We start from the raw sequence: 16,117 nt of genomic DNA on the forward strand, positions 1-16,117 counted from the left end.
GAGGGGGGAAAAATATAACCAGGAGATATAGAAAAATATATATAAACAGGAGATTGAGGGGACTAACTCTGCGCTGACTGGTGCTACAGTCAGTGTAAAAAAATATAAACAGGGGATTTAGCACCACTTCAGTCCTGGGGACTTACTCTGAGCTGGCTAGTTACACTGCCAGCGTGCTGTTGTGAGGAGAATGGATTTCTGTGCTGGCTGAGTCGCAGCTAGTATATACTGCTGTCTGTTTGTTAGAACTCGCTCTGAAATGGCAGGCTAAACAGCCAATGGTACTGCTGGAGAGACCTGTGAGTTCCAGGATGACTTGGTGATATGGCCTGGCCTTGTGTTGTTGGTTTGTGGGTTGTGCCCTTGTGGGTAGGCCAGTCTTTTGGGTGTGGACTCTGCTTTTGGGTGTAGAATTTGTATTGTGTGAGGATTTTTGTAAACTGAATTACTATACATGGGTCTTGTAATTGATTGTATTTGGGAGGGTTGGTTGGTATACAAGGCAGCTGAAGACTGGAAGGCTGATGACTGTCCTGCAGGAAAGCTAGCTAAGAATGGTGTGATCAGTATGTGGTGTGGACTGGTGTCAGGAGTTGATTGTGGTACCTGCGGACTACTGGGTATTTGGGGGAGTTGAGTTGTGTAATCAGTGCTTTTCTTTGTTGAATGCTGTTTTTGGTTATGTTTTGTAGACTGCTTCCTTTTGTGCCTGGGTGCAGGTGATGTGAAAGTGGTTGCAATTGTATTTCGTGGGCTTTTACCTCCCGTAAACCTTGCCCTTATGGGCTGAAATTGACTCTTTTCTTTTTTTTCTTGATTTCTGCCATTGTGGTACTTTTTTAAAAGGACAGCGACTTGGTGTGAAAACTGTTTTATGTATGATTTGGAGATGCCGGTGTTGGACTGGGGTGTGCAAAGTTAAAAATCACACAACACCAGGTTATAGTCCAACAGGTTTAATTGGAAGCACACTAGCTTTCGGAGTGACACTCCTTCATCAGGTGATGACCTGATGAAGGAGCGTCGCTCCGAAAGCTAGTGTGCTTCCAATTAAACCTGTTGGACTATAACCTGGTGTTGTGTGATTTTTAACTCTGTTTTATGTAGTGTTTGTTTTGAAGTTTTGGGCACTTTGTGGTTGTGTCCCTATTTCTCTTGTGTGTTGTTACTGCTGTACTGAATTTTGTATAACTACAAATTTAAAAAAAACGGCGATTTAGAATCTCAGTTCTGGGGACTGACTGAGTTGGCTGGCTACAGCCGGTGTACTGTGCGCCAGTAAATAAAGGGTGACTTGGTGACAGGATACTGGCCTCTCTGCACTTATTTCAGCTGCCTTCTTAATTCTGAGGGTCTGGCCCATAACAAAGATGGATACCCAGAATACAATTCATTTGCTGTAATGTCTGCTTTATAGCTTGTAACGTTTTCAATTTGAGATGACTCATGTTAACATGACATGCAGTTTGAGCATCATCTCCCTGCTTTTAAATCCTACATTTCAGTAAAGTGTCAGTAAGGTGGTTAGGAGACATATGGCATGCTTTCCTTTAAGAATTGGTGGACATACATCCAAGGTCCCTGTGTTCCTTCACTATATGCTACCCTTCAATTTATTGTGCATTCTCTTCCCTTGTTACACATGACAAAATGCATTATCTTATACTTATCTAGATTGCATTTTTCCATTTAGGATAGGGAAGCAGTAGCCTGGTAGTAATGTCACTGGATGAATAATGTATGACCAAGGCTAACACTCTGGGGATATGAGCTCATGTCCCACCACTGCAGTCTATGGAAGTTAAATTCAGTTTTAAAATCTGCGTTATAAAACCATTCTCAGGGATACTGACCATGAAACTAATGTTGATTGGACCAGATTTTCTATAACCTTCCCTCTTTTAGGGAAGGAAATCTGTCATCTTTACTCAGTGTGGCCTACATGTATCTCCAGACATGCGGCAATGTGATTGACTCTTAAATGCTCTTTACCATGGCAAAATGAACCAGTACAAAGCAATTAGATGGCCAATATTTATTGTCCAACCCAGGGATGTTCAAATCCTATATTCTAAAAAGCAGCTTAGGGAAGAGTTGATGCAAATTTTGAATCATAGCCTCTTTTGTAGTTTTATTTATTCATGAGATGTGGGCAGTACTAGTCTAGCACTTATTGGCAATTCCTTCTTACGCTGTCAGAAGATAGGCTGCCTTCTTGAACTGTACTAGACATACAAGCTGTTAATGGAGGGAGTTCCAGGATTTTGACCCAGCAACACTGAAGGAATGGTGGTATATTTCCGAGTCAGGATGGTGAATGGATTGGAGGGGAACATTGCAGGTGCTGTTTCCATGTAACTGCTTCCCTTGTCTTTCCAGAGGATAATGGTCTTGGGTTTGAAATTGCTGTACAAGATACTTGCTGCACCTTTTAAGACCATGTTATTTCATGCTCCCTTTCTGTATGAGACTTAAGAGCAAAGACTTTTTTCTGAGTGGGTATTGAATTTACAGAGTGATCAAGGCCAGATCATTAAGCATATTCAAAGCTGAGGTAGACATTAAGTATTGGAAAAAGGTAGGAAAATAGAGTTGAGTATATCAGATTGGCCATGATCTCATTGAATGGCAGAACAGTCTCAATGGGCTGAATGGTCTACTTCCACTCCTTTATCTGATTGGTTTTGGAGTGATGTCTAATTCAGCCACCTGTTTAAAAATGGGCAATTGAGACTCTCCAAAATATAGAGCAATTTACATCAAATTGTACAGCACAGAAACAAACTATTGAGCCCACCTAGAATCATAGAATTCCTACAGTGTGGAATCAGGCCATTTGGCCCAAAATCCATCCCCCATAATGCCACATTTCCCACGGTTAACCCACCTAGCCTACACATCCCTGGACACTATAGGCAATTTAGAATGGCCAATCCACCTAACCTGCACATCTTTAGACTCTGGAAGGAAACCAGAACACCTAGAGAACTCCCATGCAGACACTCCACACTTTCAGTCATCTAAAACTGGAAGCAAATCCTGAGGCAGCAGTGCTAACCAGTGAGCCACCCTGGTCTATTCCAGTGATTATGCCCCACAGAAGCCTCTTCTCACTGAATTCATCCACCTTTTTTTTTCACCAGTCCTCTTTTCCAAGGGGTTTGACCATGGACTTCCTTTGGATTCACTCATGCTTTTGCTTTTAGTACAGTAGTTTGTCATTGCCTTCTGCAAGATAGTTGCCGAAAAGAGCCTCCCACTCTTACTTTTTGTCATCAAACACATTGGAAGAATTTACGGACTGGTCATCAGCCTGCTTAATTATGTTACAAACTCATTTTAAATGGCTAAAAGGTGAGACTTGAATCCAAAGGTATTAACACTATCATTGTGTCACAGAAGGTCCATACTTCGCCATCCTATTTCATTCTCCTTTGTGTTTATCTAACTTCCCTTTGAATACATTTAAATTATTCAATCACTCCCTGTCATAGTGAGTCCCACATTGAAACCACTGTCTGAACAATTCCCCAGTGGATTCATTAGGTAATGAGTCATTGACATTCAGTATTTTGCGGATTGAATAATTTGTCATGCACATCCTGTTTGCTGTCAACTGAGATTTTCTTCTTTATCAGTATCTCCAGCTGTCCTGCTTAATCTGGCATCTCATTGTCACTGGTGGGGACTCTTTATCCAAATAATTAGTTTGGGTTATTGGTTTAAATGGAATCAGGCCACATCCTAATCCTCATGATCCACTCTTGCTATTAATTCCATTCCCAGTACACATTTAGATTACATTCATCTGTGATCACGAACGCATAGGATCAGAAAATAGTCATTGTGTCCACTAGCTTAGATTAGACTTGTCCACTTCACATTGGGTTGATTTAAGTTCCCTGTCCTATTATTTACTCTTTTATGGAATGTGGTCATCACTGAAATTTGTTGTTCATCCCTAACTGCCCTTGAACTGAACTTGCCATTTAAGAGAGCAGTTATATTGCAGTGCACCTGGAATAAGGGAGGCTGTGGGATTATAATAATGTCACTGGACTAATAAAGTTCTGGATTAATGCTCTGTGAACATGGAAGATGGTGAAATTTCAATTCAATAAAAAGCTAGCCTTCTGTCAGTTGTCATAAAACCTGATTCAGCTCACTAATGCCCATTAGGACATGAATGACTCTGCCAACCTTACCTGGTCTCACCAATATATGATTTCAGATACACAGCAACTCTATTCTGGGCAATTAGGGATGGGAAATAAATTCTGACCAGCCATCAAATTATCTGGATATCGCAGGCATGGTTAGTAAGTTTGCGGAAGTCAACAAAATTGGTTGAGTAGTAGGCAGTAAAGAAGATTAACTCAGAATACACAGGGACCTTGATCAGATGGGCCAATGGACAAAGGAGTGGTAGATCGACTTTAACTTAGATAAATGTGTGATGTTACAGTTTGGTAAGGCAAACCAAGGCAGGGCTTACACAGTTAATAGTAGGGCCCTGAGGTTTGTTACTGAACAAAGAGACCTAGTGGTTCAGGTGGATAGTTCTTTGAAAGAGGAGTTGCAGGTAGACAGAGTGATGAAGCAAATGTTTGGCATGCTTGTCTTCATTCGTCAGAATCTTGAGTATAGGAGTTGGGACATCACATTGCGGCTGTACAGGACATTGATGAGGCCACTTTTAGAATCCTGCATACAATCCTGGTTACACTTCTATAGGAAGGATGTTATTGAACTTGAGAGGATGCAAAAAAGATTTACAAGGATGTTGCTGGGGCTGGAGGATTTGAGTTATAGGGAGAGGCTGAATAGGCTGGAGTTATTTTCCCTGGAGCGTCAGGGGCTTAGGGGTGACCTTCTTGAGGTTTATGAAATCACGAGGGGCATGGATAGGATAAATAGCCAGGGTCTTTTCCGTAGGGTGGTGGAGTCCAAAACTAGAGGGAATAGGTTTAAGGTGAGGGGGGAAAGACTTAAAAGGACTCTGAAGGGCAACTTCTTCAGAGGGTGGTATATGTCTGGAACAAGCTGCCAGAGGAATGGTGGAGGTGGATACAATTACAACATTGAAAAGGCATCTGGATGGGCATATTAATAAGATGCTTTTAGAGGGATATGGGCCAAATGCTGGCAAATAGGTCAAGACTGAGATGTCTAGTTGGTGCAGATAAGTGGATTGAAGGTTCTATATCTGTGCTGTATGACTCTATGACTGTATGTAATTTTTAAAAAATATGCAGGCCAAACCAGGTAAAAATGGTGGGTTTCCTTTGATAAAAGATATTAGTTAACCATATGAGCTTTTACAACAATCCAGTCATTGCACTGAATGGTTTTATTCACTGGTGTATTAATGACCTGAATTTAAATACTGAAATTCCTGTCTCCTGAATATCAGTCCAGGCATTTGAGTTATCTGTTCAATTACATTATCAGTACACCACCACCACTTTTTATTTGTTCACAGGATGAGGGTATCACTGGCTAGGCCAGCATTTGTTGTCCATCCCTAATTGCCCAGAGGGCAGTTAAAAGTCAACCACATTGCTGTGGGTCTGGAGTCGCATGTAGGCCAGACGAAGTAAGGATGGTAGTTTCCTTCCCTAAAGGACATCAGTGGCCTAGATGGGGTTTTCCAACGATTGATAATGGATTCCTCATCATCATAGACTCTTTATTCCAGGTATTTATTGAATTCAAATTCCACCATCTGCCATGGCGGGTTTGAACACAGGTCCCCAGAACATGACCTGGGTCTCTGGATTAGGTGTCCAGTAATAAAACCACTAGGCCATCACCTTCCCTATCAAGGGAGTGCTGTGAAAGTTCACCAGTCTGATTCCAGGGATTGTTGGATAAGGAGAAATTGGTCAGTTTCCTGTACAATGGATTATGGAAGAATCAGAGGAGGTCTCATTGAAACATATAAAGCTCTGACTGGGCAGGAGGCAAGGACTGTACTTCCCCTGCCTGCGGGGTCTAAGACAAGGGCACCCAAGGAGTCACAACTCAGGAGGTGGGGTTAGGCCATCTCAGACTGATGAAAACTTTCTTTACTCCATCCATGGTGAACCTTTCAAATTATCTGCCTTAGGAGACTGTGGAAGGCAAGTCACGATGTATTTAAGAAGTAAACAAAGATTTCTGGGCACTAAAGGGGTTCAGAAGAAAGCAGGGGCATGGCATTGAGATAGAGGACTAGCCATGGTCACATTGACAGCACGGTGGTATAGATGGGCGGAATGGCCCAATGTCGCTCACCTTCCTCCCACCCACCCACCCACTCAAAAACAAGTGACAGACTCAAGTTACAAACTGCAAAGATGATACACTGGGGTGGCTGCCGGGAATGAAGCAGTCCGGGGCAGAGTGACAGGGCTGCCTGACTGTCTGCTTCCCTCTCAGGCTCCGCCTTTGACTGAGAGCAGTGAGGCAGAGGGATCAGAATCCGCCACACAGACCCAGCGGGTAAGTCTGCGCCAATGCGGGGTTTGCGAAATGCGCTAACGAATTCTGAATACAGGTAACGACACCCACATACCCCCCTGCCCCCCTCCCCACCCCCAAAACCACATTGCAGCTCGGAAAACCTTCATCTTTGGGGCTTCTCATTGTCAATTTCAGATGAAATTGACACGATGGATTATAAACCCGTTAGTTTCCTGTTTTGCACAGAGAAAGGTCCTTGCAAATACCTAAATGGATCTTCATTGTTGCAATTGGTATTAATTCTGGGCCCTTTTCTCTGCTGACACGGGCGAATGCGGATCTATCCCTGTGTTGTGTGTGTGTGTGTGTTTCTGGGCTGTCACGTTGCCAGAAACGAGTTTGCGTTAATCGCAATTTCTCTCAGTTCTTTGCACATTCATTGAATTTCAGTAGCAGGTGGGTTACAAATAGACGATACCGTCTGGGTGAACCGGGAAACCGAGCTGGGTTAGAGTCAGAGGAGCAACTCTGTCAGAAGGTAGCAGAATCAAGTGAAACAATTAAACCCAGACTGACTACCCCGCTTCATTAATCCAGTTTGTGTCTGATAAACACCGCCCAGGCTTGTTGCATTGTCTCGGAGATCACTTCTCGAGACACTGCGTATTTCTCACTGCTGTTAAAAACGAAGGAAATCAAACCCTAGTTTATTCGGGAGCGGACTGATTTCGTTCGAGGGCATGAACTGCACAATGCTGATAAAAGCAAAAACACTGCGGATGCTGGAAATCTAACATAGACAGAGAGAATGCTAGAGAAACCCAGCAGGTCTGGCAACATCTGTGGAGAGAGAGTACCAGTTAATGTTACCAGCCTGGTGGAGCTGCTGGGTGAAGATGAGATGAGAGGGATAGGGGTCAGACCAGTTGGTTCAGAGGTAACAAAAGGCAAGGGTGAGGGGTTCAACAGCGGAGGCAGGAATGAGGCTGTTGACAGGGAATGTATTTCCTGATGTTGTGATGGTAAGGAGGTCAGCCAAGTGGATCTCATTGATTATAAGTTCACTGATTGGTCTCAATCAGGGAGCCTTGGGTGACATACAAACAGGAGCATCAGAGGTTCTGTTGACTCAGAGCTGGCTCTGAGGGAGCTGGATGGAGGATGTTGCCAGGATTGGAGGATTTGAGCTATAGGGAGAGGTTGAATAGGCTAGGGCTGTTTTCCCTGGAGTGTTGGAGGCTGAGGGGTGACCTTGTAGAGGTTTATAAAATCATGAGGGGCATGAATAGGGTGAATAGACAAAGTCTGGGGCGGGGGAGTCCAGAACTAGAGGGCATAGGTTTAGGGTGAGAGGGGAAAGATATAAAAGAGACCTAAGGAGCAATGTTTTCACACAGAGGGTGGTGCGTGTATGGAATGAGCTGCCAGAGGAAGTGGTGGAGGCTGGTACAATTGCAACATTTAAAAGGCATCTGGATGGGTATATGAATAGGAAGGGTTTGGATGGATATGGGCCAGGTGCTGGCAGGTGGGACTAGATTGGGTTGGGATATCTGGTCAGCATGGATGGGTTGGACCGAATGGTCTGTTTCCATGCTGTATGTCACTATGACCAGTGTCAAATACTATGCACATGTAAATAAAGGGTGACTTGGAGCCTCTGTGGAGTTATATCACCTGGTAATATAACCCAGAGACCCAGAAACATTTCTGGGTACACAGGTTCAAATCCTGCACCATCAGGGTTGTTTTTCTAAATTACCAGTTTACAGGATGTGAGTGTCACTGGCCAGGCCAGAATTTATTACCCATCTCTAATTGCCCCGAGGACATTTACGAGTCAGTCCCATTGGAGTCACCTGTAGGCTAGACCCATTAAGGACAGAATTCCTTCCCTAAAAGATATTAGTGAATGCAGGGTTTTTAGGACAATGGTCACCATTAGACCATCATTTTAATTCCAGATTTTCGTTGAATTCAGATTTCATCATCTGTCATGCTAGGATTCAAATGCATGTTCCCAACACATTAGCCTGGGGTTCTGGATTACTGGTGCAGTGATTATCACTCCATCACTGCCTCCCCTCCAATTCAATTCATGGCACCTATGAAACACCAATTGGCATCCTGCAATGAATTAAATCTACTGTCCTTACCTGTCTGGCCTACAGGTCCATAGTTATGTGATGGACCCTTAACTGCCATCTGAAATGGTCCATCCAGCCACTCAGTCCAAGGTCAATTAAGGGTGGGCAAATGATGGCCTTACCAGCAATGCTTAATGAATAATAAGCAGTTATGTAAATGAAAGGCAGTTATGGTTGCACGTTATTTGTGAAATAAAGCAAAGAATTGCATTTAGTCTCAGGCAATATTCAGAAAGTGAGATGGAGTGGGCTAAGGAACTGAGTTTGTTATGCATTTATTAAATATAGGTACTGCTGGCTAGGTTATCGTTTACTGACCACCCCTAGCTGCTCTTAAGCTGTCTTCTTGAACCACTGTAGTCCATCTGGTGTAGGTACACTCACCATTCTGTAAGGATAGACATTCCAGTATTTTGACCCTAATGTCAGTGAAGGAGTGATGATATATTACCAGCTCAGAATGCTATGTGAGTTGGAAGGGAACCTGCCAGTAGTGATGTTCTCTAGAGGGTTGTGGCTACAAATTTGGAAGGTGCTGTCAAAGCAGCCTTGCTAAATCGCCATAGTTCACCTTGGGTACACACTGCTATTACTGAGCATCAGCTAGTGGAGGCAGTAAATATTGAAGGTGGTGGATGGGCTGTTAATCAAACTGATGTTTCGTCATGAAAGAACTACTTAAATATTATTTGAGCTGCACTCATCCAGGATTGTGTGCAATTCTAGTCTCCCTCCTATAGGAAGGATATTGTGAAACTTGAAAGGGTTCAGAGAAGATTTACAAGCATGTTGCCAGGGTTGGAGGGTCTGAGCTATAGGGAGAGGCTGAATAGACTGCTGTTTTTCCCTGGAGTATCAGAGGCTGAGGGGTGAGGGGTGACCTTACAGAGGTTTATAAAATCATGAGGGGCATGGAATAGGGTGAATAGTCAAGATTGTCTCCTCAAGGTAAGGGTGTCCCAAACTAGAGAGCATAGGTTTAAGGTGAGAGGGGAAAGATTTAAAAGGGACCTAAGGGACAACCGTTTTTACACAGAGGGTGGTGCATGCATGGAATGAACTGCCAGAGGAAGTGGTGGAGGCTGGTACAATTACAACATTTAAAAGGCATCTGGATGGGTATATGAATAGGAAGGGTTTAGAAGGATATGGGTCAAATGCTAGATTAATTTAGGATATCTGGTTGATATGGATGAATTGTACTGAAGGGTCTGCACACCTCTTATGACTCTATGATTTTACCACTAAAATATTTATGGGACCAAGGGCAAGTAAATGTGGGCAATGTACTGTTTAGCAAATGAAAACGGTTGTATGCTTTTGTTCTTAATGTTTGTTCCCAGATTGGCTCTTCTACTGCCTGTCACCCGATATGGTAATCAAAAGCCTAATCCCCTGTACATTTTCTCACTCCACATGCATCAGCAGCTTTTCTGTTATTGCTGAGACAATTGGAAATGTTCTGTTGCGCAGCCTTGAATGGACAAGCTGTTGCTAGGCTAATCTGTAACTCTCACTCTTGTGTCAGCATGCCTTAATTCTTTTGTTTTATCAGCTTCTCTTAACACTGCTTTATAGTCTTCCTCACATTTGTAATCCTGTCTTCCTTCCAGTGCCCTTGCTAACAACAGCAACTTATATTTGTGTAGCACCTTGAATGCAATCAAATATCCCAAGGCATTTCACAGAAGCACAATCAAGTTAAATATGACACCAAGTCACATTAAGGGAATAAGTAGGCCAGATGACCAAAAGCCTAGTTAAAAATGGAGGTTTTCAGATAAAAGATAAAGTTGTCTTAGTCCTACCAGACCACAGGGCTGATCTCTCATTAGAAAGAGATGATTGCTGGTGGTTTAATCTGAGGGTCAGCATGCTTCAGGTGAGGAGAGAGTTGAGAAGGAGAGTCCTTCATGGTAACCTCAGCCAATGCAGGGTTTTTAAAAAAAAATCATTCTTGAGATGAGGGCATCACTGCCTAGGTCCACATTACTATCCATTTCCTAATTGCTCAGAGGGCAGTTAAGAGTCAACCACGTTGCTGTGGGTCTGGAGTCACATGTACCCAGACAAGGTAAGGATTGAACCCAATGTGTTAGCATCTCAGTTGGCTAGACAGCTTGTTTGTGATGCGGAATGATGCCCACAGCACAGGTTCAATTCCCAGCTGTGGTTACCAGCTGAGGTTACCAGGAAGGTCCCACTTTCTCAACCTTGCCCATGGTATGGTGACCCTCCAGTCAAACCATCACCAATCAGCTTGTCTCGATTGAGAGAGCAGCTGTATAGACCACTCGGACTGTGGCGACTTTAAGCAATGTATTAGTGGAGGAAATATGGAAGAACGGGAATTCCAGAACTTGGGAGTCTTGGTATCAACAGCATGCCACCAGTGGTGGAACAATTAAAATTGGGGATGCTGAAGACACCAGGATGAAGGAATTTAGATATTTCAGAGGCAGGCAGAGATTACAGAGATAAGGAGGGGTGGCATTTGAAAATAGGGATGAAAATTTTGGTGTCAAGATGTTGCTTGATCGGGGCCAAGGTAGGTCATTTTCATAGCATCAATCACTTTTTAATATTCACTGCCTTCACCACTGGCGCACAGTGTGTGGACCATCTACAAGATGTGCTGCAATTACTCACCAAGACCTCTATGATGTAAAACAATGGTTCTGAAAGGCTTAATGTTGGAGACTACATTAAACTCCATCCAATACGATGATATCGTAAGGACTTGGGTTGGAAAGGCAGAAAATCTTAGCACTTTGCAGTTCTCCCAATAGTCTGAGTAACAATGACTAACTTGATAATGGAACTTGTGCCTGGTTGTTATCCTACAATAAATGGCATGACTATTACTGTAAACCAAGTATGGCTTAAGACTCAGTCAATGTAATGGTGGCAGATAACTACGTAAGACACCAGATGGTAGTGATTGACATCATAGCACATCATACAGCTCCTTCAACAGCGCCTTCCAAACCTGCAACCGCGACCACCAAGAATGACAAGGGCAGCAGTTGTGTGTAAGCAACACTACATGCAATTTCCCAACATTATCCTGGCTTGAAATTGTATTGCCATTCCTTTAACGTCACCTGATCAAAATCCTGGAACTTATAGCCCTAACTGCACTGGAGGGGAGTTGTACCTACACCAGATGAAGTGAAGTGTTTAAAGAAGGTGGCTTACAGCTACCATCTGAAGATGAGCAAAAAATATTTGTTCGTGGAATGAATTTAAAAAATCTTGACTCACTCAACATGCAGGAATTTTTTTTTTGCTGTTGCTGCTACTGTTGGAACATTTCATTACTCAGTCCTGAATAGCTGTTGCTAGGCTAACTCTGTAACTCCCTCAGTCTCTCTCTTTCTCTCCTCTCAACTTTTCTCTCTCTCTCAGTTATGCATCAAGAATACTGAGCCTCAGAGGCCAGAAAGGTACAAACCTTGGTCTTTGCTGAGTTAGCTGACCTCATTTGAGGAGTATGAGGCCGGACTGAGGAAGGTTCGTGCTCCTGATTGTTATCCAGTGACTCTGGATGAGAACAGGATCAGACGTGGCAATGATGCATTCCTCAGGCAAGTATGATTCAGACGCGAAGGATGGTTCTTTGGATGAGGATCTAAGTGGTTACCATCTGGTGTTTAACCTGTTCCTGTTTGTGGGATACTACCATGCACAAACTGACCACCATGTTTCCTACAACATTTTGCTCCATTGGGTGTAAAGCATTTTGCGATATCCTGACAATTGTGAAAGATGCTACATAAACGCAAGTCTTTCTTTTCCTTCCATGAGTGCTGTAGTGTGTGCTGGGTGCACAAGGTAACCTTGTTTGTAACACTATCTTTCCCTTTTTCTTTGTACAGCCGTGTGGTTTCATTCTTGCGTATGCCATGGAACGTGATCCCACGCCTTGCTTCAGTCGCAACCTATCTGGGTCAGAAGAGATGGATTAACTTTTCCGAGAACCCTGGGATCTGAATTAAAGCACAAGAGAAGAAAGAGAAAGGGGGCTGTTTTGAGTTATTCTCAGCAGCAAAGTTCCCATCCAATTATCCTGACTCCCAGACCTGTGCTCCCAAGGTGGGCACACACAGCACAAATGGTTTGAGGGGCAGATTCCAGTTGGTGTTTGGAAACTGTAAGTACGTGAAGGGGTGTGGAAGTTGGCGAGGGTGGGAGAGGAAAGAAAACATCTTGAAACTTTGCCACACTGCGTTAAAAGAAACTTAGAAAAATCGGAGGAGGGGTTACCAGGAACAGCAGGACATTCAGAAGACACTAGGGGCAGCAGTCCAATGCGGGGGATGGAGTTTCAGAGCCTCTTCCAGTTTTAAATAGAGAAGGGATCTGGGCATCATTGGAAATGATGCTGTCAGACCGTCCGTTCTACGGTGCCGGCTGCCTGGCACCAGCTGCCGGGGACTTGGTGAGCAGGCTTTCTCCCCAAGCCAAGGCTGACCACCGCCCGTGGGTCCCACTCGGCCCAGCCGGGAAAGCGCAATGGCAAGGTAATGGCTGCTGCTGGAGACGGGCCCCTCTCAAATCGGCAGAGGACAGTGGCCAGCCTGTGCAGCTTCCTGGCTGCCACCTCAGAGAGAGGTTCGAAACAGATGGCAACATGGATGCCAAGAGACCAATGGGACTAAATGGGGCTGTCCTTAGACCCACAGTGGAGCCAGAAGAAAGGCGCTGCCGTGGATCTGGTCACACGGTGGAGGCAGAGGTTAGGCTGTTTACTAAATCTGGTCCCAAAGTGGAGGAAATGGATGGGCCCGGTCCTCCAACTGACTGCACGCCAGATGCATGTGTTGGGTCATGTCATGGCACTGGTCCCACTGCAGAGGCAGGGAGTGGGCTCAATCATGGAGTTGGTCCCACAGAGGAGGCAGGGAGTGGGCTTTATCATGGGGCTGGTCCCACAGCAGAGGCAGGGGGTGGGCTCTGTGATAGAGTTGGTCACAGAGTGGAGAAACAGTGTAGGCCGTACCATGGAGCTGATCACAAGCAGGTTGGGATCTCACAAGATCATACAATATCTGCTTCCAAAGACTGTGCAGTTAAAGAACTGACAGAATCTCACAAACACCAATGGAGGTACCAGAACATTAAAGATGTCGAGGGGAATGTTACCACAGGAAGTGGTCCATCGGACATCCATCCACATCCAGCCTGGGAGGGCACTGTAGGGCTTGCAGACCCAGTAACTATGGAAACAGGCGCTGTGGGAGGCCAGGCCCAGTTGGGTGATGCCACCCAGGCAGAGGAGAATGTTCTTGATGTGGACTGTGAGGAGCTCAAGGAGGCTGAGGATCACGATGATGAGTTTGGAGTGTTCGAGAAGGCGGGCAACCTGGTGCAATGGGCTGAATTTCCAGGCCCTCTGGGACTGGAGAGTGAGACTCCGCATGAGCAGAGCTACGCTGCAGCTGGATGGAATTGGGAGTCAGGCGAGGATGTGGCGACCTGCAGAATGTGGAGGCCCAGGTCTGAAAACATTGAAACCGAAACAGACATGGACGAAAGTGTGCATTCAGGAGCAAGCCTTCACGGTAAACAATGAGAACCCAAACATTGGGTTGGTACAAAACCTTGGGCTGGAGTTTGGGTTTGATGGCAGGGAGGTGGAAGAAAGCGCGGTCAGCCCAACCCCAGTGTCACATGATCTAGCATTGTTGGCCAATGAGCAACTAGGCAACAAGAATGCCACCAATTAGAGTGGTGCAGGGGAGGCTCTGGGGCAAATTGAAAATCTAGAGAAGGTTGTCTGGTTGGGGGCAAATGTGTGGTTAGCCTAAGCTCTGGTCAGTGGTCTTGGCTGGTAAATGTAAGGCCCCCTGCCCTCTCATTCTCTTATAGATTAGAATAGTTACAGCATAAAAGGAAGCCATTCTATTCAATGAGGCTGTGCTGGCTCCTTGCAACTTAGCTCCTTCCACTCCCCCATAAATTTCCTGTAGCCCTGCAAATATTTTTCTTTCAGGCATCAAACCGATTGTCTTCTGAAAACTTTCAGACAGTCTAATCAAGATTATAACCATTCATAGAGTCATGTAGCATGGAACTAGCCCTTCGGTCCAATCAGCCGAAAGTGAGGACTGCAGATGCTGGAGATTAGAGTCAAGAGTGTGGTGCTGGAAAAGCACAGCAGGTCAGGCAGCATCTGAGGAGCAGGAAAATCGACTCAGGAGGCCTCATTCTTGATGAAGGGCTTATGCCCAAAACGTTGATTTCCCTGCTCCTCGGATGCTGCTTGACCTGCTGTGCTTTTCCAGCACCACACTCTTGACTTCAGTCCAATCAGTCCATCCCAAACTAAACTACTCCCACCTGCCTGCCTATATCCCTTCAAACATTTCTTATTCATGCACTTATCCAAACGTCTCTTACATGTTATAACTGTATCTTCATCCACCACTTCCTCTGGAAGTTCATCCCACAAACAAATCACTCTCTGTTTAAAAAGAAATTACCTTTCATGTCTTTTTTAAAAAATCTTTCTCCTCACAGTTTAAAAACATGCTCCTTGGCCTTGATGTCCCCATCTGAGGGAAAAGACACCTGCCATGTACATCATCACTCACAGTGTGGAGAAAAAGTTCGACATGCTCAGTTTGATTCTTTTGCTAACAATGTTAACAACTGTGTTTTCTGGTTCTCAGGTTCTGCGCCATTGGACAGTTCTCTGTGTGAAAGTGTTGCCCTGTAGGTCTCTTTTATATCGTTCCTCTCTCACCCTAAACCCATGCCCTCTACATCTGGACTCCCCGATCCCAGGGAAAAGACTTTCCCTCTTTACCCTATCCATGCCCCTCATAATTTTGTAAACCTCTATAAGGTCACCCCTCTGCCTCCGATGCTCCAGGGAAAACAGCCCCAGCCTGTTCAGCCTCTCCCCAAAGCTCAAATCCTCCAACCCTGGCAACATCCTTGTCAATCTTTTCTGAACTTTTTCAAGTTTCACAACATCTTTTCGATAGGAAGGAGATCAGAATTGCACGCAATATTCTAACAGAGGCCTAACCAACAGCCGCAACATGACCTCTCAACTCCTGTACTCAATACTCTAACCAATAAAGGAAAGCATACCAAACGTCTTCTTCACTATCCTATCTACCTGCGACTCCACTTTCAAGGAGCCATGAACCTGCACTCCAAGGTCTCTTTGTTGAGACTAAACTCCTTCAAAGTTTGGGAGAAGATTTGTAGCTCGGGTGCTCGTTGTTGTGGTTCTGTTCGCCGAGCTGGGAATTTCTGGTGCAGACGTTTCGTCCCCTGTCTAAGTGACATCCTCAGTGCTTGGGAGCCTCCTGTGAAGCGCTTCTGTGATGTTTCCTCCGGCATTTATAGTGATTTGTATCTGCTGCTTCCGGTTGTCAGTTCCAGCTGTCCGCTGCAGTGGCCGGTATATTGGGTTCAGGTCGATGTGCTTATTGATGGAATCTATGGATGAGTGCCATGCCTCTAGGAATTCCCTGGCTGTTCACTGCAGTACACCAGAACTGCAAAAAGAG

General features: G+C 44.7%; 1 protein-coding gene across 1 annotated transcript in view; it reads left to right on the plus strand.

Moving 5' to 3' along the window:
• The first annotated feature begins 12,710 nt into the window (after positions 1-12,710).
• Positions 12,711-16,117, plus strand: part of LOC122542851 (uncharacterized) — a 35,343-nt gene continuing 31,936 nt past the window's right edge. Inside the window, exon 1 of the mRNA XM_043680944.2 lies at positions 12,711-14,155. Within this exon, the coding sequence (XP_043536879.2) occupies positions 12,970-14,155 (1,186 nt within the window). The 5' untranslated portion in view covers positions 12,711-12,969. The remainder of the gene's footprint in view (positions 14,156-16,117) is intronic.

This window comes from Chiloscyllium plagiosum, unplaced genomic scaffold (assembly GCF_037043375.1).
Source record: "Chiloscyllium plagiosum isolate Xiang-an unplaced genomic scaffold, Cpla_swu_hap1 HiC_scaffold_47, whole genome shotgun sequence".
NCBI lineage: Eukaryota > Metazoa > Chordata > Chondrichthyes > Orectolobiformes > Hemiscylliidae > Chiloscyllium > Chiloscyllium plagiosum.